Below are 26,103 nucleotides of genomic sequence, written 5' to 3' on the forward strand. Positions count from 1 at the left end.
TTCCCGCGCCTCGAGATCGGCAGCCCGCTGCTCCAGTGCGGCTCTCTCGGCGCGGACGGATTCCAAATTGCGGCGGGCCTGCTCCGTCAGCGCTGCCTCACGGAGGGACAGGGAGTCTGCCAACCGTTGCGCTTCGGCCTCGGCCTCTTCGAGAGCTCGCTCCCGCTCGGCAAGCGCGTCTTCGCGGAGGCGGAGTGCGGACTCCTCTTCGGCGCAGGCAGACTCGTGCGCCGCCAGCGTTGCCTCCCGGGAGGTGACGGCGGCCTCGCGGTCCGCCAGGACTTTCTCCGCGACGCAGGCGCGCTCCTCCAGCGCCATGGCGCGCGCCTCGAGGGCCTCTTCACGCCGCCGGAGCGCCGCTTCAGTCTCCGTCGCTCGCTGCTCTCGGGCAGCGGCGGCATCAAGAACCCCCTGGGCGGCGTCGAGCTTTTTCTTCAGCTCCGCCTCCCAGTTCCCGTGCTGAAGGCGGAGGGAGTCCTGCGCCTCGATCATCACAGTGGTGGCGATGAGGGCAGCCCCCCGCTCCTCCTCCACCTCCCGGGCGACCTCTGCCAGCGCCGCTTTGCGGGCTTCAAGCTCCGAGACGTGACGGCGGTGAGCCTTACGGCCCACCTCCACCATGACATCCACCGAGCGCCGCCCCTCCTCGACACGCGCCCATGCGGCCTCGAGCTCCGCTCGTTCCGCTCGCAGGGCCTCCACTTGGGCGCTGAACCCATCTAGCACCGCGGTGTTTGCGGCGGCCAAGGCCTGCAGAAGGGGCTCGGCGCTCAGCGGGGCGACAGAAGACGAGGAGAAGAGCCGCCTTGGAGAGAATGCGACGCGGCTCGGCCCGCCGGAGGACGCACTGGGCTCGGGGATGTCCCCCGGACCTGTTTGGTCCTGGGCATCGCCTGGGGAAGTGGGCCCAGGCGATCCGCCCGCGGCCTCGTCGCGAGCCACCCCGGAGGCTGTCGCCTGAGCGTTGCCCGAGGGAGTAGGCCCAAGCGACGCGCCAGCAGCTGTGTCGTGAGCTGCCTCGGAAGACGCCATCGCCTCAGCCCGACGAGCCTGGGCGGCCTCCTCCTTAGCAGCTTCTTCGGCTTGGCGAGCCCGGGCGGCCTCCTCCCGAGCGGTATCCTCTGCATGGCGAGCCCGAGCGGCCTCCCGGGCGGCCTCTTCAGCTTCCCGAAGGCGATCTGCGGCCTCTCGCCGGTCAGATTCTCGCCTCCGTTCCTCTGCGGCCGCCGGATCTTTGGCCTCGGACTGGCCGGACTTGGGATGGTGGGAGGAACGCGATGGGATATCACTGAAGCAGAAAGAAAAACCAGAAGGCAAACAAGATGGGTAAGAGAAAACTTGCTTTTGGGATAGAAGAAAAGACGGTCGCAATGAGCGTGGGACGAACCTGCGAGGGGGTCGGTTAAATGACCACCTTGGAGGGGAAATTAGGTTTCCCCGGGATGGTTCTGTCTCCCCCATCTTGCGCAGCCGCTTCTTCTTGCGCTCCCCCTCGGGCTGCGATGTTGGCGTGGCCCCCTCCGGGCGCCTGCTGCTGGCACGCACCGCCCCGCCCCCTCGGGGAGGAGATGGGGGAGGTGTTCCTCCCAGTTTCCTCTTCCCCCGGGCGTCGGTAGGGCGGCTGCTCCCCGAGCCCCCGACGCGGGGCCCAGAAGCACGACCCCCTCCGGGGGTAGATTGATCCCCCCGGCGGCTCCCACCTGCGCCGTCATGGCCCTTAGGAGCCTGCTCCTCTGAGGCCCCGACCGCCGTCATAATGGTCAAGATGGAGGCGCGATCTGGGTCGCTGCAGAGGGGGAGGATACCGTGGGGGATGAGGGACGCCTCCACGGAGTTGAGATTTAGAACCCGTTGGACTAGTATCTTGAAGTTCTCGGGGGCCCAATCCCATCTGACTCCCTGGTGGGTCCGCATGTAGTCTTCGGACCCGGTGTACTCCCAGGCGGCCCGAGCGCGCCGCTGGAGCGGCGCAATCCGACGACGGAGGTAGTCGCCGTACACCATGGCCCCGGTGAGCCCCTGGGATCGCAGGCCCGCCAGGCGGTCGAGGACGGCGTCATAGTCATCCCCCAGATCTACCGGCGCCCGCCAGCTGGAGACCTGCGCCGGGGGCTGACTTGGAAGTCGGAGGCGCGCTTCGTTGGCGAGGGGGGTGTAGAACCAGTCGCTCTTCCAGTCGTCCCACTTCTTGCGGAGGGCGCAGGGGATGTAGCGGTTCAACACCGGCCCCCGCGGCTGGAAGTAGCAGCCACCAACCACCGACGGCGGCGACACCGACTGCACGGTGAAGAACCACCGGAACAGTTGGAGAGATGGGCGCACCCCAATGAACATCTCGCACAGGTGCGCGAAGATGGCCAATGTCATCACAGCATTGGGGGTGAGGTGCGCCATCTGGAGATCGTAGAACTCCAGAATGTCCATGAAAAAAGAAGAAAATGGCGGAACCAGCCCCGCCATTGCGAAGGGGAGGAAGAAGACAAACCGCCCCGGGTAGTCTGGTGCCGGGCGTCCCTCGCCCAGCATCACTATCTCCCGGCCGGTGGCAGATTCCGGCATGAAGCGGCGCGGCAGCCCGGCATGCCTCTCGCTCACGATGCGGGAAGGCGGAAGTACGCTACCGTCAAGAAGAGCGGAGCCCCGTGCCATGGCGCCAGAGGAAGAGATGATTGAGAGCGAGTGTGTGTGGCGAAGGTAAGGCGCAGCAGAGAAAGAGTTAGGGCTCAAGCGGCGAAGGCAAGGGGAATAATGGCGAAAGGAAGGGAGCAAATCCTTTCCTCGGTGTTTTTATACCCTTGCCATCGTTGTGCCCGGCTCCTCGTTTCTCGCGCCCACTATCTTGCTCCCTCGTTTCTCGCTATCTCGCTCCCCCGATTCTCGTGCCCACGCTTCCACTAATCCCATTCGCCCGCTTGCGGCGCGTGAGGTGGATATGCGGTTGTGGCAGTCGAGACAGATCGTATCGTGCGCGCGTTAATTACGCTCGCCGATCGAAGCGACATTGCCATATCTCCAGGCGAAGCAAATCGGCTCGCCCAGATTCGTGCGCTGCTCAAGTAATGTGGCAGTCTTGAAGAGACCGCCCATTATTTGACAGCTAAGATTACCATAACCGATGTGCATGGTTTGAGACCGTTGGGTCTCTGCCCAACCATGGAGACCGGTCCCACCTGTCACCAGGCTTTAGGAGTGGCGTCACGCCCGACCGCTTCCCTTGAGAAGGGCGATCGCCCTGGCATAACGCCGGGGGCTACTGTCGGTGATATGGGACCGGGAGTATCGTGACCAGAGGCTTGAGGCAGACACAATCGCCCACGTGGCCTGGCACCTTCGGGGACGTCGGGCCCGAGGGTGAGGTGTCCGCCCTCCTCCTGATTTCCCCGAGGGGGGGGTCGGGTGGCTCCTGCCCTGGCCCCGAGGGCCGAGGCGCCCCGACCCCTCGTGGAGTTAGCGCCACATGAATGGGTTGGGTGAACACGGTGAGCCTCACCTAACCACATTTATTGCGGTCTGGTCGAACGTGTCACGCTGCATGCAGCGCAGTGCAGCGCGTTCCTTTATCCGGTCTGTGACCGGTCACAGACCGGTCAGATCACGGGTTAGGTGGCGACTGGCGGTCTGACACACGCCTTGCCCCATCCCGTCAAGACGAAAGCCTCTAGGCACTCGTCTCAAGCCGGAGCTAGCGTGTAATCTCTTAGAGATGGCACGCTAGCCCTGGTTAGATTTATACCAGGCTTCATCCTAACCATTAGAGGCAAGATGCTACATGAAGAAGGGCAAACATGCACGTTGTTAAGTTGACACGTGGTAGACAAGAATGACCGGTCTGACACTGGTCATGTCATCGGCAGACAGCCACGTTCCCACGACGCGCCTGTCTTCGGCAGAAGTGGAGTTAGGTGTGTGCCGTCCCGTCAGAAGGATGTTCGGAGGACAACCGTGCAAATCTCCGTCCATTTATGAAGAGAAGAAAAGTCCAGTTTAAAAAAGGAGGGAGGTGCATGTGGTATCCCCTGGAGAGATAAAAGGAGGACCTAGCCCACTTAGAGCGGGGGCTTGAGAGCTGGAGATCTAGGACTTTTGAAGCTGGGAAGGGCTGGTTGATACTTTGTAACTTTTTTCATACACAGATCCACCAAGACACAGGAGTAGGGTATTACGCTTCCCAGCGGCCCGAACCTGTATACGTCTCCTGCGTCTCGCGTTTCTTCCTGGTTCGCGATCTTTCCACATACAGAGAGAGCTTGGGATTTTACCCTGAGCCCCCGGCCGAACCGGCAAAGGGGGGCCTGTGCGGTCTCCCGGCCGGTGAGGGGCCACGAGCTCCGTCAGTAGTATATATAGATTGACATTTAACATGCATGTGCATCATAAGCATATATATATATATATATATATATATATATATATATATATATATATATATATATATATATATATATATATATATATATATATATATATATATATATATATATATATATATATATATATATATATATATATATATAACTACAGATATGGATAAGAGTGTCTAATGCACACCCATGCATGTGCTCAGCTTAAACCCATGAGGTGCGCCCACCCACTAGGAAGGCACCTTCGACATTTCTAATTCTATAAACAAAATTTGTGCATCAAAACTTTTAAAAATTGCACCACATATTTTTGGGAGTTCTTTGTATAAAAAACTTTCAACTATAAAAGAAATTTATATATTGAAAACTTTTATATCGATACCAAAATCTTGTATCTAGAGATTAAAAGCTTTCATGACCCAAAAAATTCTCATGGAGATATAAATTTCCACAGGAAAACTTTAACCAACAAATTAAATAGAAAACTTTCACATTAAAATTTTAAAAAGTTTCTATAAGACAACTCTTGTGACAATACTTCCTATTGCAAAGTATAACATTACATGCTTTAATATGTAATATCCAATTTAGGGGGATTCATGATATATATACCAAAACATGGTAACACGCGATCTACGCTACGATACTAGAGAGTAATTAGTTGACTAATTAACCACCATGAGATACTATAGTACTATCCTCCCCTTGAAATTATCCAGATGTAAATCTCGATGTGTGATTTGCTTATCTCATGGTATTCTAATTGACAGTGGGAAGCAACATGTGTGCAAATTTTTTATTTGAATTAACCATGTGCAACACGGGATTCTTAGAACTATTAGTACCGCAGCTACTGTAAATATGTCGATAATGTGATACAGATCGAGGCTCTACCACATGCAACACTACCGTTGAAAACTGTACTTTGTCTAATTAACTACTGTGCCCTGGCCAATTTGTGGAACACTTTGATCGAGGTTTTCATCTATCAATTCTGTGTGCTTTAAGGATTTAATGTGTGTGTTATATATAAAAGTTAAGATTTGTATTGCAAATAAACATAAGATGAACCCGTAGGTATACCATTTAATTAGTTTTAGACACACCGAATTAGCCTGAAAAATTCCAAAACAGAGACGTGGTGTGTAGCTAAGCACCCTTTAAAAAGTCAACATCAAAGCAAATCAACTCTTGAAGGAACGACATTAGCCTAGTAATCTGTCATTTCTTTAGTGCATATTACCTCCATCCCAAAATACTTGTCGCTCTGAGTTTTTTTTTATAACTTTTGATCATTCGTCTTATTTAAAAAATTATGAAATTATTATTTGTTTTGTTTGTGATTTGCTTTATTATCAAAAGTACTTTAAGTATGAGTTATCCCTTTTTATATTTGCACTAATTTTTCAAATAAGATGAATGATCAAATGTTATAAGAAAAAATCAAAGCGACTACTAATTTGGGAAGAAGATAGTATAATATAACCTAGCTTCCATGTTTGACCAATCAAATTAATTACCATTCATCCTCTTAATTTAGTTTGCAAGGTACATGTAGTCGTGATGCACGCGGCTGAATATCTAGCACATGCACAAGACTGCGCTCTAGAAATCTCCTATAAATACCCCATCTCACAATGAGCTAAGATCATCACAATTCATCACTCACAACCACATCACATCCAAAGCTCGATCCCCAGCTCTCTCTCTCTCTCACCACCATGGCCGGCATCAACTGCTCCATTGTCCCCTGCAGCGCGCTCATGGAGGGGAAAGAATTCAACTTCTCCAACCTCTACCTTCACCACACCTATGGCGGCCCGAAGCCGAACCAGTCGACGATCATAAACAATAATGGTTCTACCGGGCTGGGAATGACGGCTGTCAACAATTGGGCGGTGTACGATGGACTTGGTAGTGATGCCAAGGTTGTTGCCCATGCACATGGCCTGCATATCTATGCTGGCGACTTAGTCGCCATAATTCCTTCAGCTTGGTATTTGAGAATGAAAGGTATATACTCATACTTCCTTCTAGACAATTGTATGCATGTACGGATGATGCTAGAAAGTCTTATAACCTGAAACGGAGGTAGTATATAACTTCAGAATATACCAATGATATAATGTTTATATAAATAGCTTATATCTTATGACCCGCTAATGGCGCCGTGAACATTGAAACAGGCTTAAGGGATCCACCCTCCAGGTGATGGGAGTACCTGTTGAATGTGGTGAGTGGGCTATTGTTGGGGGAACAGGGGAGTTCATTATGGCATCTGGTGTCATCTACAAGAAGGTGCATGAGCGAAGATCCGAGGGTAACATCATTGAACTTACAATCCATGGGTTTTGCCCCAGTCTGAAAGGCACAAAGGTGATACGAATGAAATACAAGGAATGCAAAATTAATTAATATGCCATTTTCTTAGAAAAAGAGTGCTCAATCACTTGTGTGAATGCAGTGCCTTCCCACCAAGGTTGGGCCATGGGGTGGAAATGGAGGGACACCTCAAGATATCACAGAGACTCCAAAGCGTCTAGAATCCATCACAATACGCAGTGGCGAGGTTGTTGATTCAATCTCATTTAGCTACTTTGATCAAGCTGGTCAGAAGCGCGTGGCTGGCCCATGGGGCGGTCCTGGTGGGAATCTCAACACGGTTAGTGATTATGTTATATATGTGTTTATCCATATATTCAATATCGTTCTTGTTTAATCAATGCAGTAGTAAATTACTAAACAGATAATGTGTGCGTGCATGTATGTGTTTGAAAATTTACCTAATAGTTATCTTTCTTTCGTGTAGATCGAATTGTCCAGTTCAGAATTTCTGAAGGAAGTTTCCGGAACATTTGGCACATACTACGGATCCAATGTCATAACATTTATTAAATTTGTCACAAATGTAAAAACATATGGGCCATTTGGGAAGCAGAACGGAACCCCTTTCATATCCCCGTGCAGAACAACAGCAGTGTTGTAGGTTTCTTTGGGCGCGGCGGGAAGTACCTCGACGCAGTTGGCGTCTACGTGCATCCGCTCTAACTTCCCGTGTTTGAGCTCATGGTGTCTTAATTTGCTGCGACAATTGGTTTATAATAAACTTGGGAAAAATCCTCGTTTGCATGTACTGTGACGATGGATATCCCTTTTTAGCTGGAGTGCTTGATCTGAATTTGCACTCCTTCTGTCAGTGTCTCAGTTTGTTGCACGCAGCAATAATAAAGATCTGGATTAATTAAAGATTGATTTTGTTACTGAATTAGTTTGCTTTTCAATCAGTATCTGAAATGTTTGCAATGCGCCATGTATACATGTTGAAACATATGATCAGTCTACACTTTGTCAAAGTTCAGAAAAGACTAGCTGCCTGCGTACTGGGAAGATATATTAAGCTTGTTTATTTTTAGATAATGATTAAGCTTGTTTATTGGAGCTAATTTTTACTCTACCAAATTTGATGGTACAGACTTCGTACTGGTATGGCCACATATTGGTATCAAAGCAAATATTTGTACTATTGATGTTATCAAAAATTTGATATGGCAAAAATTGGCTTTAATCCAAACAATCCCATCATGCCAAATTATTTCACTTTTAGTTTGGGATGTGCTGTAAACATGACGCAATTAGGTAGGAGTGGAAAACTTAGCTTGCGTTTGCTTTTCCATACACAGTAAAAACATGAACTTAATTGAGCAAAAAAAAAAAACCAATCACATAAAAATCTTCGTTTTAAGAAGAAATTTAGCTTTCAAAAGAGTTTTCATATGGGCATGCATGCACCTGCAGGTAGAGAGAAAAAAAAGTTTGATAAACATTAAATAGACTTCAAGGCGAAGATGCCCAACTTGTTATATTAGTATTGAGCACTGGAGTCATTAGCTTATCAAACCTATTGAAACAACTTGGTTATTACATATTTCAAAGAGTCCAGGGCAAGTAAGCACCACGCAGAGGACAGAGGTAGATACCCAAAACATGTATCCACTAGCTAGCCCGCCACCATTACTTTTGCACGTTTTATAAATTATTTTTTTATATTTTCTAATACTATATAATACTCCAGTTTAATATTTGTTTGAATGAAGTGAATAACATATATTAAATAGCTATGGACATGTGTATTTTCTAGTTCTACCAGAAATATATGTCTTCTCTATCACCCAAAAATGGTAGCTAGAGAACATAACGTTCAACAGACGTCGACACAGCATCGCAATAGGAAATTAGTAAACAAACAAGATGAATTCTACAACCGACGAGACAATCACCAAACAAACAAAAGTTTCTTTCTGGCTACAAATTACTTCATCAGATTTATAAGTCGTTTTGGATTTGATTAAAGTCAAACTGCTCTAAGTTTACTCAAGTTTGTAGAGAAAAGTGATAACATTTCCAGCCCAACATAAATTTATTACGAAAATATATTCAATTATAGGTTTAATGAATTTAATTTGGTGTTGTAAATATTATTATATTTGTTTATAAACTTAATCAAATTTAGAGTAGTTTGACTTTGACTAAAATTAAAGCAAAGTATAATCTGAAATGAAGGGAGTAAACATGATTACACTGTAAAAAATGACAACATAATTAACCCAACCAACAAAAGGAAATCAACACAAGTTAATTATCAAATCATCCATGCATAACCAAACCGGCCTATTAATTAACTGCTAATCATGTCAAATTATCTACAAACCGAGCGGTGCATAAAATACCACAAGCAGGTTAATTAAGCCATGCGTGCAAGTGCAACAAGATTAGGACAAAGATTAGGCCAAGCCAGAGGCTAGCCACCGAGCGCGGCGAACCCGCCGCCGCGCATCATCTGCTTGAACTCCTTGAAGTCGACGCGGCCGTCGCCGTCGGCGTCCACCATGCTGATCATCCGGCGGCAGTCGTCGGCGGTGCGGCCATGCTTGAGCCCGAGGCTGGACAGCACGGACCGGAGCTCGTCGACGGTGATGAATCCGTCGCCGTTCTGGTCGAACACGTTGAACGCCTCCCGCATCCCCTCGTCCTCGTCGTCGGGGGCGCCGCCCTCGCCGCCGATGGCCGCCGCCGCCGTCCTGGGGGCTCGGCCGGCGGCGTCGTCGCCGAGGATGGAGCGGTAGAGGAGGCCGAACTCCTCGACGTCGACGCAGCCGTCGCCGTTGGCGTCGATCTTGTCCATGGTGGCGTCGAGCTCGTCGTCGGGGATGAAGATGCCGAAGTTCTTGAACGACTCGCCCAGCTCCTTCTTGGTGATCCTCCCGTCGCCGTTCTTGTCGAACATCTTGAACACCTTCCTCAGCTCCGTCGAATCCATATTGCTCCCGCTCATATATATATATATATATATATATATATATATCAATTCCCTATTAATCAATTTTTTAAAAAATTACATGCAAAGTAACATGTACAGATATCTCATATATCTATCTCCCTTATGCATGCTCTATGTATCAATCGATGATAATAGTGGGAATGGTAGAGGAGAAATGGTTGGTGATGGATTTTGCCGTTGGGGGAGATTGGGGTGTGTGTGGTGAGGAGGGAATGGTGGTGCCTTTTGCTGTTGTGGGGGAAGAGTGGGAGAGGCTTGTGTTTTTTCCATACTCCTGAATTTCTTATAGAGCCTAGACAAACCTATACTAACTATAGTAATAGGAGTGAATTTTTATATAAAAACAAATTCTCAAGCTCTAAAATAATAGGAAATTCTATTATAGTTTGGCCGATGAGCCATGTGACCGTTTGGGGTTGCGAGCAATGGATCCACCAGTTTGTCCCATAGTGAAGACCTGTTTGACAGGCAATGGGTCCACCAGTTTATCTCATAGTACGGACCTGTTCGACAAGGCTCCATCTCCAACTTAAGCTCATCTAAATGGTTTTAGCTCCACCCGAAAATGGAGTGGAGTGGGCTAGAGTGATAAAAAAGAAAACTAGAGAGGTAGAGTGAAGTTCGGACCGCTCCTCAACTACAGTCCAAACTCTGCTTCTGGAGTTAGATTGAGAAGTTAGTCCCGAAAATGCTCAGCACCGCGCGTCCGATCCTGCGCTGAAAAATCGGTCGCCACGCGCGCCGTGCGATCGAGCCGCGCGGATCGGACGGCTATCCATCAGACTGTGACGTTGCTGTTAGACAAAGCAAATACTCACATCTCTCATTTCTTTAAAAGATTTTTTCTCGTAAACTATTTATCTAATCTACGATCTGATTGCACAACTAAATTCGTTACAATTAAATCTTTACAACAAGGCCACACATGATTATATTTCGACAAAAAAATATTTTTGCTTTTTTATTGATTTTTTTTAGAATATTGCATATGGTTCTTTTGATGTTTCAACCAGTAGTTTTACGATGTTTCAGGTAGTGTACTTGTGATGTTTCACTATGTACGTATCAAATATTGCAGTGGATTTTAATATTATGGAACGCGTCGTTGCAACAAATCACCCACATATTTTAGAAACCCTATATTAAGGGAATTTGGTTTATTTTTTCTTCCACAAAAAATGTTTCACCCAGTGTACTCACAATGTTTCACTATGTATAGATCTAATGTTGCAGTGAATTGAAATACTCCATTGCAACAAAAAAACCCACATATTTTGAAAACCCTTTATTAAGGGAATTCGGTTTATTCTTTGTTCCACCGAAAAATGTTTCACCAAGTGTACTTATAATGTTTCACTATGGTCCCCATCATTTGGCATATTCATATGCTTATCAGCCAAAATTTGAATTTTCAATGTTAAATTTGGAGCTGATTTTGGGGTTTTTTCATCGAAGTTTATTTTTCAGCCTTTGCTTTTAGATCACTAAGGACACATATATAAAAATTTTATTCACAAATTACTTTTCGTTTGCAAATATACCATTTGGCTTATTCCACCAATATGCCAAACGATGGCACCCTATGTATGGATCAAATGTTGCAGTGAACTGAAACATTCTTTCGCTATTTGCTGAAACATTGTTTTTATATAAGGTGAAACAACACCCGATTTAAACGAGTGAAACATTTTCGATCTACTTAGTGAAACAATTCCGATATACCTGGTAGAACATCGTGCAACATTTAAAAATAATTCAATAATAAGCTAAAAAAATTCGTCGGAATATATCCATTTGTGATCTTGTTTTGAAGATTTAATTGCAACGAATTTAATGGTGCAATCGGATCATGATTTGGATAAGTAATTTAAGAGAAAAATCAGTTTAAAGTAGTTTTGCACGTAAATCGGACGCGACGTCAGCGCCCGATTTTTCTCCAGCCCAAACGGGTGCCCGAGCGGTAGACTCATCCTTGCCAAACAGGCCAAACAAGCCCTTCGTATCTTTGTCGAGTTATGAGCTAGTCAATTAAAGTTGTTCAGTTTTTTTCCTTCGGTTTTTTGGTAATTAAAATACAACTTATATAATTCGTATCTTTGTCAAGTAATGGGCTAGTCAATTAAAGTTGTTCAGTTTTTTTCCTTCGGTTTTTCGAGTAATTAAAATACAACTTATATAAGAAACAAATAATAAAGACAAATGCCAATAAACGTAAACTAGTTCGAAGCAATCAAGGTAAAATGGGCAAAAAATAATTTGTTGTTTTAGAATCAAATGCACCGAAACTTTTTTCATTGCTTTCAATGATGGGAGAAAATAATTGCGGTAGTTGACAATGAATGTATAAATGTTAGAAAATGTGTTCAAGGGCATCGAACAGTCCTAAGGACGGCATGCAAGACAAATCTATTCAAGATATGTCTTCTCCAGAGCCTAAAAGTAGGTCATCTCAATCTAAATAATGTATCAACACATACGAAACACGTATAATATCCAATAGGATCTCAACATGATATGGGATATTAGATATAGTACACTGATCCAACTTACAAAAACTCACCTTCCAAGGAGGGGTGTGAAGTATGAACTCAATCATTTCCCTTTCCTGGATCAAAACATAACACTGCCCCATACCCACTAAGATGATACAACATTCTTCCATCAATCATGACACTCACAAGTCAATCATCGTTGTCCCATCTCCAACATAGATGCCACCACACTGATTGATGCAGGTGATGCTGGCGACGCAGCAATATCCCCAGGCCGAAATAGGCCAGGGAGTAATACCTGGCAAGCAAACTGATCCAACAATTGGTTCCATCTCGATCCAGCACATTAACCCATTCCCAGCAGGAAGGCATGCCACAAGCCATGGTATGAGCCATACCGCCACAAAACCAGCATGCGGATGCTTCATTGTCGAGTCCCGCTTCAGATACCGAAGCACGTTACATGATTATCAATATAACAGGTCTTGCTTATGGGTCGTCATCATATGGAGCACAGGCACCTGGCTGTGAAGGAACAATCAGGATTTGCTTTCCGTGCTTCCTGAATTCAAGTGCTGCAGGAAAGGCAGCATCTGACAAATGCATGTTGCCCATCAGATCCAACCGCTCCAGGTTACCTAAAACGAGATTTCCATGGGTTATCAAATTATATCTCTAATTAGTCTATGTCCATTTCGATCTAAACCAGTAAACCCAAAGTAGTGTTTCCAATTCTTACATGTATTTTTCTGCTTCAAGACATCACAGATGACTTCCATAGATTCAGGAGGCAAGAGGTTAGACCCTGCATTGACTGACACAAGGCCTGGTGCTTGTTTTATTAATCGGGAAACAAATCGTGCGGCTCTAATCCCACCACGATTCTTACTGCAAAATAGACATGAAGTATGTAAGGCAAATGCCACAATGACACAAGTACCACTTTCACACCCACTATGGTTTTCTCCTACCTGACATTTATATGGGAAAGGGCTACATCCGCTGGTAATGCTTCCTCAAGGATTTGGAAGCCTAGTGGCCCAAAGCCAATATCTTCAATATTTAGCTCCCTTACACCTGAACCCAAAAATTTCGCCAATGCAACTGCAACAGAACTGCTAATACATTATAATTGAACAGTGACCACTACGAAAATGAGAAAAAAGTGACTCACCTGCCCAGATGATTATCCGCTATAGACAACAGATTAAGTGGTTCACTCACAGATGAAAGGCATTCAAGAAGTTCAGTCACACCAATATTGGTCAAGTCACAGTTCTCTGCTCTTAACCTTGAAAGTGATTTTTCCTTGCGAAGGGTCCGTGAAATAAAACAAATAAGCAATCTGCAATTTTTTTAACAAGCTTAGTCAACGTGTAAGACTACAAAAGACAATTTTGTTCTATCATAGATCTAAAACATATAGTATGCACTCACAATATATGCATCTCTAAAAAATATAGACAGAAAATAGTATTCTATGATCTACATCACTTAGTCTATAGTGATTTTGGGTTCAGAGTTATGAATACCTGATTCCTTCGTCCATGATCGGATTGTCACTTATATCTAAATCTCTCAAGTTAGGCATCTTAACTAGGATTTTGCATAGATCTTCAATATCACCCTTGTTCAAATTGTTACCCCTGGTATGGTAAAGATTAATGATCAAATACTCAATCAGACCAGTAAGTAAAAATAATTTTCAATATAATGCGGTGCAAAATAACAGAGTAATACCTCAGGTTAAGAAGGGTCAAGGAGTTCAAAGAAATATTTGACTCCAGTGCTGATGAAAAGCATGCAAATCTTTTATCCATTGTCTTTAACCAGCCTGCAATCTAAAAGAGATTAATTAGTTCCATAGTACAATCAAAACAAAGGACAAATGAAAAAAAAGATTGTTATCCTGTGAACCCACATTGTTTTCTGATATCTCAAGAGTTCGTATGCCACTTGATGATCCAAGAAGAGTATGGACAATTATTTTAGCAAATAATGGCTGCATCTTAGTATCGTTAAGTGATAGCCATTGTAATGACCTGAACAATAACAAGGATATAACAGTGTTTCAATAATCAGTTATCAATGAACTACACTATTCAACTCATGTACATAATCCATAAATTCAGCAAGATCAAGTTATGTTTTCTTCTATCTGTTGAATCAGAATATAAATAAGACCTACTAATAGTGCTACCAACTATAGTAGGTCATGTGACTTACTTTCCCATTGACAGAAAATCTAATAAGCCAGCAGAGATGTTTAGAGTATTGCTTTCACAAATACGTGACGATTTAATACTGAAGTTCTGGATTCCATGGTTTACTGATCCTTTCTGCAATACACTATTACAAATTTTATCCATGACAGCTGGAGAAAGCTGGCAATGGATAAATTCAAGAGAAAGCAATGTCTCTGCATGGCAGCTCAGAAGCATGCATACACCATTAACCTGTCAGTACGAATTGAGAAGAAATTCAACATTTATGAGCTAATCACTAGCAATCAGGTAATAAAACAACAGAGATGGACCATGCAGAAAGAGGTAGTACTTCTCAGGTTACTCCTTATTTAGAATGCTTGGGCATTTACCCCTTAATAGTATGGATAGTACATCAAATAGGGAAAAATATCTTATGATTTTCTTATGTTTAAATATGTATATTATAACGCGCGAGAAATGAACTAGTGCACTTTCTTTGGAACTAAGTTTACAGAAGATTACTGTTCAGAAAGGATTCAGACAGAATCATCAGAGTTAACACAATTATTCCCGGAAGCTACAGTTACAATGACAGATGCAGTTTCACCAGTATAGGATTACCTCCAGGTCTGATATAATTCTTACAAACATCAACTTTTCCAGCTTGCTACCTTGCAACAAATCCTGAAAGACAAATGATTTTCAGCAGTCAAACTAGAAAGATTTGAATTTCGCTAAAAAGGATTATTTAGGCCAGCATGCTGAGATTAGATTTCGTATTAAGAAGGGAGAGACCCATCATTTGAAAAAAAGGAACCATAAAAGGCAGTTGCAAAATTAAAAGGGCATTCAACAGCCAAAATGACACATCAGATGCAACTTGATCTATAGATTTCAAAATATAGGGGAGTATAACAGAAATATGGGGTATGACATCAGCACTTACAGAAATTTCTGCTGTGCAAAGAACACTTTGCAATCTCAAACACCTGAAAATAAGTGAAAATGGAAGTAGAACAAAAGTTAAGAAAATTGAAGTTAGAAAGGGTCAAATCATGAACCAATCTGGTCCAAAAAAGATAACAAAATTACTAGTTACATAATGGCAAACCTAAAATCGCATCACTAGGTCACCATAAATCTCACCAAGTCTTCAGTGATGCCAGCTTATTTAATCAAATATGTATAATAGAGTTAAATTTGAGCGTCCCTCCCAAAAAAAAAAAGAATTGCATGTGAGCATGTGACATAAGTGATATTATCAATTTATCATGGTACCTCGCGTAACAGCCAAAACTGCTGCAATGAAACGACAATCTTGAATACTGTTGAGGTATGTCCTTGGTGTGGAGAATGCAACTCACGATTTTAGCTGTTCAGAACATCAACGAAAGAAAATCACGATTACAATTGCAACAAATGGGTAATGCACTGTAACATACTCCCTCCGTTTCGTTTTATTTGACACCGTTGACTTTTTATCACATGTTTGACCGCTCGTCTTATTCAAAAAATTTAAATAATTATTAATTATTTTCCTATCATTTGATTGATTGTTAAATATACTTTTATGCATACATATAGTTTTACATATTTCACAAAAGTTTTTGAATAAGACGAACGGTCAAACATGTGCTAAAAAGTCAACGGTGTCAAATAAAACGAAACGGAGGGAGTAATAAATTACAAACCATTTGTTTTCATATCTGATAAAGTTAAACCATGTTGAAATAAGTGGAATGGATGTCCATATGGAATTACGAGAGTTAACCCAAGTGATCAAACAATGTCCAGCACAGTGAATAGCAATATTATAGACATGCTGGGAAACACTCTTAATACTGACCTGGTATAGTCAGCTCATCAATACTGCCACAAAAAGAAGGAAGCAAGGCACTCTCAGCAGCTTCGTCAAGGCACCTGTGGAAGGGTCAAAGAAATGGGAGGACACAAATGTTACAAATGCAATTTACAACAGATTACGTAGAGTAAAAGCATTTCATCAAGACCAATTGCAAGTTTTATATAACGCACTCCTGCAGATGCTTTTCCCAATACTGTCGCTGCCAATCCACAGTAAGCAAGCCATCATGTCCAGCATTATCACAACGGGGCCAACGAAGTCCGAACAATGCTTGCCATTCAGGGTTGAAATCCTCACACCTAAAAGCATCACCACATATGTAAGATACTTCAACATAATCTGCTTATTGTGGACGAAACTACAGAAATTTCTCACACCTAACTACGGTTCTAAAAAAATTTGTAACCGGGTACTCTTGGTCTTCTGCAAGATCATTCTGAGCCTATTTTAATTAGAACATGCAATCAACTCGAATTCAAAACAGAACTACTTACCTTGATCGTTTTATCCCACGTCTATCACCATCAGGTCCCGCAAACCCAACAGCAGCAGTGGCAGCTGAAAAGCAGCACCTGACATGGGCAATTAGATATGTAAGATGATGGAGAAATTTCCTCTAAAAAATATCTCAATGTATCTAAATTTTACACTAAAAATTTTGGTACCGAGGTATCTAGATTTATCAAATTTTACACTGAGAAACGTGAGTCCTCCAGTCCTTTATTAAGGATGGTAAAACTTCCCAAGATGATTAGGTCGCTTCATATCGTAAAAATTAGCACATCACAAATCGTAATAATAAGTAGATAGATTAAGACATGGCGATGGTGCAGAAGAGTCGTCACGAAGGAGGAAGAGAACATCCATGGCGGAATACAAAGAGGAGGTGGGGAGCATGGTGGGGTACCGATCGTGGGCGGCGTGGTGGAGCGCCTCGAGCGCGGCGGGCGGGAGGAGGGACGCGAGGCGGTGGAGGAGCTCCCAGGGCAGCGCCTCCGCCACCTCCTCCGGCGTAATCATCGTGTCGCCGCCGCCCTCCCCGCCGTCGTAATGGTCGCGGCCCCACCGGCCACCGGCTTGGCCGACGCCCCCCGCGCCGGCGGTGAGGTGGGAGGCCACCGCCTCCAAGCACAGCGACAGCAAGCTCGGCGGAGGCGAGGGCACAGCCGCATCCTCCGCCGCCGCCGCCGCCATCTCCGCCGCGGAGGGAGCGCTGCGCTGCGGTGGCTAGTGGGCCCACACACATCACGGAGAGAAGCATTTGGTTAGGGTATTGGACTGGGCCCAATTACTACCCAGCTCATTACACCGGCCCATGCATATGGATGGGTTCAAAAATTGAATTGAATTTTAGATAACTGAGTGTTTTTTTTTTAAAGAGTAACAAATTTGAGTTGTACTTCCTCTGTTTCATATTTTAATATGAATGTGAGAAATGCTAGAATGACTTACATTGTGAAACAGAGGGAGTATCTAATCTCCGTGGATGGATGATGGGTCGCCATTGTTTGGCATGTAGGGGGTATTTGGTTCATGGCCACATTTTGCCACAGCCACACACAGTTTATTAGGCATGTGTTTGGTTCACTGCCACAGTTGTGGCTTGCCATACTTTTTCAATAATATGTCCTACATGTCATAGACTCAATTTTCTTACCAACTTTGCCACACTTTGTGACTAACAATTTGTCTACCACACTTTTGTGGCTGCCACAACTTACCTAATGGTAGTTGTGGCAAAGTGTGGCCAGCAACAAAAACACCCGCACATTGTACAGGAGCGAACTCATTGGACCGATTACCTCAAAGTTGTAGAGGCTTACTCCCATGATTCACAAAATACTCGTGATTCGTAAAGGGTGAAGATAATTTTTAATTGCCTGGTAAAAAATAGCAATTAACTATAACACATATTCTTTTATCTATATTTGTTTAAAGAGAAAATCCATGAAATACCATTGACAAGCACTCTAATCCCAGAAATGCCATTGACAAGCGCAACTTCCTCAAAATGCCATCGTACAAGCGTTTTTCTCCCAGAAATGCCATCACAGCCATACTGCTGTTAACTCCTCTCCGTTAAGTTGTATGAAAAGACAATCTTACCCCTGGGCAAACTTTTTGCTCAAACAACATTATTTTGTATTGTTTGCTCACACAATATCATTTTGAATTGATGCATATTTAAATTCACAGACATGTATTATTTTTCTATCAATCAAATTATTTCAAAATTAAATTCACAAATTTTGGCATCAAAATTATTTTAGAAATTTTGCTATCAATTATTTCAGCCTAGGGCTGACGCGCCGCTGCCTGGAGCCGCCGTGCCGCCGCCTGGGAGCACCACATCGCAATCGAGGGACGCCGCACCACCGCCTGGGAGCCCCGCGCCGTCGCCGAGGGCCGCTGCGCCGTCGCCTGGAGCCACCGCGCCGCTGCCTGGGAGCCCCGCGTCGTCGCCAGGGGCCGCCGCGCCGCCGCCTTAGGGCCACGCGCCGTCGCCGGGGGCCGCCGCGTCGCCACCTGAGAGCCGCTCAACCCGCCGGAGGACCCCCGCCGCCGGGGACCCCCCGCGCCGCCGCCTGAGAGCGCCGCCTGCGACCGCCGCCGCACCGTCGCCTGGGGGCGCCACATCGCCGCCGTCGTCGCCCCCCATCGGTTAGGTTTAGGGTTGTCTTTTCTTTTCCCCAATTTCTTTTCTTTTACTGCCTCTGGATAGTAAAATTTGGAGCGAGGGTAATCTGGTCATTCTGGTAAAAAAAAATTTTCTAACGGTGTGGACTAAACGGTAAGTTGACTGTGATGGCATTTCGGGGAGAAAAACGCTTGTACAATGGCATTTTGAGGAAGTTACGCTTGTCAGTGGCATTTCTGGGATTAGAGTGCTTGTCAATGGCATTTCATGGATTTTCTCTTGTTTAAAAGAAGTGCACCTGTAAGGCTGTAACCGCCAGCATTTGAACATACTAGATGCTGGGGCGCGCCAATGGCGCGCCGCCTGCTCATAGCTTAGTGAAGTTAATTAGATTAATTAGTTATGCTTAGTTAATTCGATTAATTACAGTGGTATTGGTAGCAGGATTTCATTTCACGGAGAAATAGTAGATGGTGTTTGTATCAGGACTTAACTTTACTGTATTTACACTAATTTAAAGTATTAAATATAGACTACTTATAAAACTAATTACATAAATAAAAGCTAATTTGCGAGACAAATTTTTTAAGTTTAATTAATCCTTAATTAGATAATGTTTACTGTAGCATCACATAGGCTAATCATGGATTAATGAGGCTCAATAGATTCGTCTCTCGAATTAGTCCAAGATTATGGATGAGTTTTATTAATAATCTACGTTTAATATTTATAATTAGTGCCCAAACATCCGATGTGATAGGGACTTAAAAGTTTTAGTCCTATCTAAACAAGGTTTAAAAGTTTTAGTCCCATCTAAACAAGATCGTAAACTGTTCCAGCTGGACTGATATGAACATAGCTGTGTTCTTAAGTCCACGTTCCCAACTTCACTCTCCCGTTTACCGTCCGCACGCTTTTCAAACTGCTAAACCGTACGTGTTTTGCAAAAAAAATTATATAGAAAAGTTGCTTTAGAAAACCATATTAATCCATTTTTAAAGTTTAGTTGAGCTAATAATCAATTAATCACACATTAATCCATTGCTCCGTTTTCCGTGTCAAGTAATCAAAACCACTGCATCGATATTGAAGGTTGTGAATAAGGAATATGCAACACCACAACTGATAGTGGCGGATTGCAGGTAGTAGGTAGCAGTTTATATAGAATAATATATAACCGGACCAGATCGAATTACTTTGAACGGTAGACGCGTGTTTCTAATATATATGTGTGTACATGCAACTGTGTTTATGAGGCACACTGGCAATGTAATTAGACAAGTGCAAAGAGTATACATGGCTTACGATATAGATGTGTGTTTGCAAACACCGGGGTAATATAGGGAGAGTAAACATTGCCAGTATGACATGAACAACAACTATATAATCTTCAGGTTCCAGGCGGCAGAGTGCCAACAAATTGATCAGGTGCATTAGCAGGCATCACAAATTGATGCGCCGGTATGGTTTGAAGATGAACCCACTTAAATGTGCTTTTGGTGTGTCGGTGGGGAAGTTCTTAAGATTCATGGTACATGAGAGAGGAGTTGAGATTGATCCTAAGAAGATAGAAAAAATTCGTGATTTCAAAGCGCCGACATGCAAGAAAGAAGTTGAAAAGTTGCTAAGTAAGGTGAATTATTTGAGGAGGTTTATTTCTAACCTAGCAGGTAAAATCGATGCTTTTGTTCCTATACTTCGCTTAAAGAAAGAAGCCGATTTTACTTGGGGGGCAAAACAATAAGAGGCGTTTGAAGAGTTGAAGAGATATTTGTCTACTCCACCCGTTGTGCGAGCGCCTAAAGACGGAAAGCCTTTTCGGTTATATATTGCCTCCGAGGACAAAGTCATTGGTGCCGTTTTGACGCAAGAGGAAGATGGCAAGGAATATATCATTACCTTTTTGAGCCGCCGTCTTTTGGATGCCGAAACGAGGTATGTTTTTATAGAGAGACTTTATCTATGCTTATACTATGCTTGTACCAAATTGAGGCATTATTTGTTATCTAGTACATGCATAGTTATTTGTCAAGCCGATGTTATTAAACACATGTTGCAAATGCCAATTCTAAGTGGGAGAATTGGCAAGTGGGCATATGCTTTGATAGAATATGATTTGGCTTCTGAATCATTGAAAACTATAAAAGGCCAAATTGTATGTGATTTTACAGTAGACCATCATATAGATGTTGCTTATGAGGGAGAGGTTTGCTTAGTTGAAGTTATACCTTGGAAGATTTATTTTGATGGTTCTTCTTGCAAAGAAGGTCAAGGCATAGGGGTAGTTTTGTTTTCACCTAATGGCATGTGTTATGAGGCATCGGTTTGTTTGGAATATTATTACACAAATAATCAAGCCGAATACAATGCTTTATTGTTCGGCTTACAAGTTATGGAGATGGTTGGAGGTAAATATGTGGAGGCCTTTGGTGATTCGGAATTGGTGGTGCAACAAGACGCCGGAGTCTACAAGTGCTTGGACGGATCATTAAATAGGTACCTCAATTCATGTTTAGATATTATTGCCAATTTTGATAATTTTACTATTAGACATATTGCTATGTGTGATAATTATAGAGCAAATGACTTGGCACAGCAAGCATCTGGTTATAATGTGAAAAAGGATTATTTCTGATATTAGAAGAACCGGTGCTTGATTTTAAATTTTTGTGCGAAATTGGCAAAGTTGGAGACCAGAGGCGGTCTGACCGGCGTTGCATGGCCGGTCTGACCGGTGACCAGGGGCGGTCTGACCGGCCGCATTCTGCCGGTCTGACCGGCGACCTCGAGCGGTCTGACCGGCCCTGTGTGGCCGGTCTGACCGGTTTTGGGCAGAATGCTGGGGGGCACGCTTCAATTGATTTGGAGGCCGAATTAATTAAAAATTCGGGCATTTGTGCCCAGGATACAGAAGAGGATTGGAGAATTCCTTTGATTCAATATCTAAAGGATCCCACACTTAAGGTTGATCGGAAAATTCGGCGGCAAGTATTCAAATATACATTGCTTGATGAAGATTTGTATCGCCGAAACATAGATGGTGTCTTGTTGAAGTGCTTAGATGAGGATCAATCTAAAGTAGCTATGGGAGAAGTGCATGAAGGAATTTGTGGAACTCATCAATCGGCCCACAAGATGAATTGGTTGCTTAGAAGAGCGGGATTCTATTGGCCGAGGATGATTGATGATTGCTTCAAATATTATAGGGGATGTGAGGCTTGTCAACAGTTCGGCAATGTTCAATTGGCGCCCGCCGCCGTGTTGAACCCTATAATCAAACCATGGCCGTTCCGAGGATGGGCTTTAGATTTCATTGGTCAAATTTATTCTTCGTCATCAAAGGGGCATAGGTTCGTGCTGGTCGCTACGGATTACTTCACCAAGTGGGCCGAAGCCGTGCCTTTAAAGAATATGACTCATACGGAGGTAATTGACTTTATTTTGAAGCATATTATTCATAGATTCGGTATTCCGCAAACATTAACTACGGACCAAGGTGCTTCTTTTATGTCTAAGGAAGTGAAGAGTTTTACCAAATCTTATGGCATTAAATTGTTGAGTTCTTCTCCTTACTACGCTCAGGCTAATGGACAAGCCGAGTCGAGTAATAAGACATTGTTAAAGCTAGTAAAAAAGAAGATTGAGGAACACCCGAAGAGGTGGCATGAGGTGCTTTCTGAAGCATTGTGGGCGCATAGGATATCTAAACATGGTGCCACTAAAGTCACTCCTTTTGAGTTGGTTTATGGTCAAGAAGCCGTTTTACCGGTAGAGGTAAATCTTGGTTCTCTTCGTTATATTAAGCAAGATGATTTGTCAAGTGAAGATTACAAGACGTTGATGGGAGACAATCTTGATGAAGTCATCGACAAGCGCTTGAAGGCATTGGAAGAGATAGAGAAAGAGAAGAAGAGGGTGGCCAAGGCGTACAACAAGAGGGTGAAAGCAAAATTGTTTCAAGTTGGAGACTTGGTTTGGAAGACAATTTCGCCTTTGGGTACTCGATCCAAGGAGTTCGGTAAGTGGTCTCCTAGTTGGGAAGGTCCTTATCGAATATGCGGCATTGTTCGAGGGAACGCATACTTTCGGGTTTCCTTTGGATTCTACCCCGAGTTGGACGTGGAGGAGGACCTGTAGAAGGCAAGACCAACCCCTATATAAGGGACAAGGCCGGTTCATTGTAAAAATCAATCTACTGTCAATCAATCGAATCGTTCTTTTCATATTGCTTTTAGTTTTCTCTTAGTTTGTCCATCTTTGTCGGTTTGCGCCGTAAACCGTCCGCCGCCGCTAAGAGAGTGCGACACCTCTTTGTAGGTTTGTCCTGAAAACCTTCCGTTTTGCCCACGAGACGGATAGTTATCTAGAAATCGGTTCCGCTAGCCGGTTTAGTTATCAAAACCCATCTAGGTTTAGCTTTTTGCTAGATCGAGGTGGTTGGCGACTCTAGGATCACCGCAAAGCTTAAGGTGCTACGATCGTGCTTGTTAACTTGTCAAAAAAGTTGCCAACACCATCTTTGTATATTATCTCTCCGCAAATATTTGTTCTCAAGAGAACAATTCATTTGAATTTTAGTTCAGGCCTTGTTTTGACTACCCCAAGGTTACGTTTTCAAATTTTTTACCTTTCTTCTTACACAAGCCTGATTCTGAAAAAACAAATTAGCAGTCACACAGTTTGACAGAATTAGGACGTAATTAGCAGTTGGCTTGAGGTGATTACTGTATGCTTGCACTGTTGCACAAGATTCTTGCCAAAGGGTGCGTTTCTAGCAAGCGCAGAGAAACTGAGCAATAGGGGCATGTGGCATACTTTCAACAGGTCTTCCCCTCCAATGATTCCGAACTTCCAAAGGGCACAATTATGGCATTGAACTGCACTGCCATCCTCACAAATTCAGTCTGTTCTAGCCAACACAGTTTGTGCCTTCGCCCTACAAAATTCAGACCACCATGTTAAACAAATTGCATCCTTGATGTGTACCATTTAGTCCATACAATAGCAGTCAAAAAATAATGGCAAGATAGTGCAGTAGCTTTATCCATGCATGGTGAGTACAAGCTCTTACCATTCTATTTTGTTGCTACCAACATATGTCCAGTGAGGTTACTTATATCAGTAGAGGCCCTTAAGCCACTTTTAAAGGTCAGAGATGCTCTTTAATGTGCTCAAAGTTCCCCTCTATAGAATTGACTTAAAACCATCAATCTTAATATACAAATTATTGATTTCAATTATCATACCTCGGAGGCTCAGGCTCAAATAACATGCTTTGTAATAAAGTAAGTTTAGTTCATGGCAAATTATGAAGTTTCTGAATACTTCATATTTAGCTAGATCTCACCTAGAATGGAGCAAGCCGGGGGGGTATTCAGGTAGCATCACAGGCTGCCGCCCCTCTATGCTGCTGTTGTTGTGGAACCACGACGAAGCGTTCAGGTCACATTTCATGTCGCTCTCTAACTGAATTTGGCAAGGGCAATAATTTAGTCAGATATCTAACATATAAACTGCAGCACAAATTATAATTTTAAAGCTGAAACTCTACGTAATAGCTATGTATGCATAAACTTGTGGTGTTTTCTTTCTTCTATAATTGAATGGCCGAGCTCCTGCTCCCTATTAATTTGTGAAACTAATGTTAGATGTGTTTGAATATAATCCTGCAAACATTTACGTGTATCTTTGATCCAATCATTACTAAGCTCAGAATTCTAGGAGATTTGTGAAGATATTATAGAGAGACACATGGTACTATACAATGTAAATGGACTCAAATATCACTGGTCATCACAAATATCCTCGAAATACAAACATGGCAAGAACATGATTAAACTGCAGATCAAAATCAATGGCATGATATGCCAGTAGGTGTACCTTCCTATTATTCTTCTAAACAGAAAAATGCAAGTGGACAACTGGTGCCACATGCCATAACATCTAAAAATCAGGGGATATGTAGAACAATCAATAAACACCAAGCACCCAGCTTGTTGACCAATATCCAATTGGCGAAGGTCCCAACCTGCATATATCTCGATTCGTTAGTGTTGAAAACAGGATGCATGGCCAGGTTGATTCGCGTTGTCGCAGGAGATCAGCGAGCCGAGGTGATGGCGACGATCCGCGCCGCCGGCCAAGGAGGTTGCTGGAACAGCTTCCAACAGTAGGGAAGGGCGCCATCGTTGATGGCTGGGGCTCACCGCCAATCTAGATCTGGCCACTGAAGGGGGCGCGGAGGAGGTCAACGCGGGATCGGTGGTGGCACGGAGGAGATCGATGAGAGGCGATCCGTGGAGGTGGCAATGGGCGATTGGCGCGCGGCGTGGTCGTGGGCGACGGAGATCGGCCTGGCGGGCGGCGATGGCGTGGCCGCGGAAGAAGGGCGGCGATAGGGATTCGGCGGTTGTACGGGTAGGGGATGGCGCGACGACGGGCGGCGCAAGCGCCAGTCGAGGGAGCGGCACAGGCGAAGCCCGGAGCGGCGGAAGCGGCGATAGGAGCGGGCGGGCGGCGAATGGAGCAGGGGGCGCGACGGAGAGCGGCGAAAAAGGAGCGCGATTGGTAGAGGGGCGCGCCGCGATTGCGGAAGGGGATCGATGCGCGATGGGCGGAGGGGAGGGGGGAGACGTGGGGCGATCGGAGCTGTTGGATTCGATGTGTTTGGGCCGTCGGATTTGATGAATGAGGTTTGTAGGAGTGTAGTTGGTGAATTAAAGGGTAGATGCATGTTAATTAGTTGCTCAAGTTAAATCTATTTGAAGCCTGGATTAGTGCGTTCTGCTCGTTGTGCATGTACTGCCCCACTTGCGTCAATCAACCGATAATCGAGAAGAAGATGTTCAAATTACTTTCTGCTCCCGGTTAACATACTGCCTCTAGAAAATTACTTTCTGCTCCCGGTTAGCATACTTCCTATTTTCTAGTTTCTGCTCATTTTCAAGGTTTGGAGGAGCAGAACATATCGATGATGAGATTCAATTACATGAGCAGAACTTGATTTTTGAGGACCAGAAAATGCGCTTGTATTGTTTCTGCTGAGCCTTTGCTCTAATAGTAGATTGAATTGTTTGTGAAGGAACAGAAACTATTCTGTTGCATATTCAGATTTTTAGGAACGATTAGCTTCTGCTGCATGAGCATGCATACTTCTGTTATGCAGATTAGTTTCTGCTATTTTTTTTCCTCTGTTGGCCGTCT

General features: G+C 44.3%; 2 protein-coding genes, 1 long non-coding RNA gene and 1 pseudogene across 3 annotated transcripts; 1 reads left to right on the forward strand and 3 right to left on the reverse strand.

Moving 5' to 3' along the window:
* The first annotated feature begins 6,013 nt into the window (after positions 1-6,013).
* LOC4351824 (myrosinase-binding protein 2-like) lies at positions 6,014-7,607 on the forward strand (annotated as a pseudogene).
* A 1,319-nt stretch (positions 7,608-8,926) lies between these two features.
* LOC4351825 (probable calcium-binding protein CML28) lies at positions 8,927-9,952 on the reverse strand. The gene has a single exon (NM_001423363.1). The coding sequence runs from the start codon at positions 9,691-9,693 to the stop codon at positions 9,160-9,162; it is 534 nt and encodes a 177-aa protein (NP_001410292.1). The 5' UTR covers positions 9,694-9,952; the 3' UTR covers positions 8,927-9,159.
* Positions 9,953-12,186: 2,234 nt separating this feature from the next.
* On the reverse strand, positions 12,187-17,506 carry LOC4351826 (uncharacterized). Its single transcript, XM_015762917.3, has 15 exons — positions 17,170-17,506; positions 16,757-16,834; positions 16,433-16,561; positions 16,245-16,318; positions 15,677-15,770; positions 15,345-15,387; positions 15,020-15,082; positions 14,418-14,647; positions 14,113-14,233; positions 13,932-14,032; positions 13,724-13,837; positions 13,366-13,536; positions 13,163-13,306; positions 12,931-13,079; positions 12,187-12,829 (listed from the first exon to the last, which is right to left on the reverse strand). Exons 1-15 carry the CDS (start codon positions 17,454-17,456, stop codon positions 12,681-12,683), a joined length of 1,947 nt encoding a protein of 648 aa, XP_015618403.1. The 5' UTR covers positions 17,457-17,506; the 3' UTR covers positions 12,187-12,680.
* Positions 17,507-23,506: 6,000 nt separating this feature from the next.
* Positions 23,507-25,501, reverse strand: LOC9269205 (uncharacterized). The gene is made up of 3 exons (XR_003239855.2): positions 24,929-25,501; positions 24,248-24,366; positions 23,507-23,836 (listed from the first exon to the last, which is right to left on the reverse strand). It is a non-coding gene; the product is annotated as an uncharacterized lncRNA (long non-coding RNA).
* Positions 25,502-26,103: the final 602 nt, after the last annotated feature.

Source organism: Oryza sativa, chromosome 12 (assembly GCF_034140825.1).
Source record: "Oryza sativa Japonica Group chromosome 12, ASM3414082v1".
In the NCBI taxonomy this organism is placed as follows: Eukaryota; Viridiplantae; Streptophyta; class Magnoliopsida; order Poales; family Poaceae; genus Oryza; species Oryza sativa.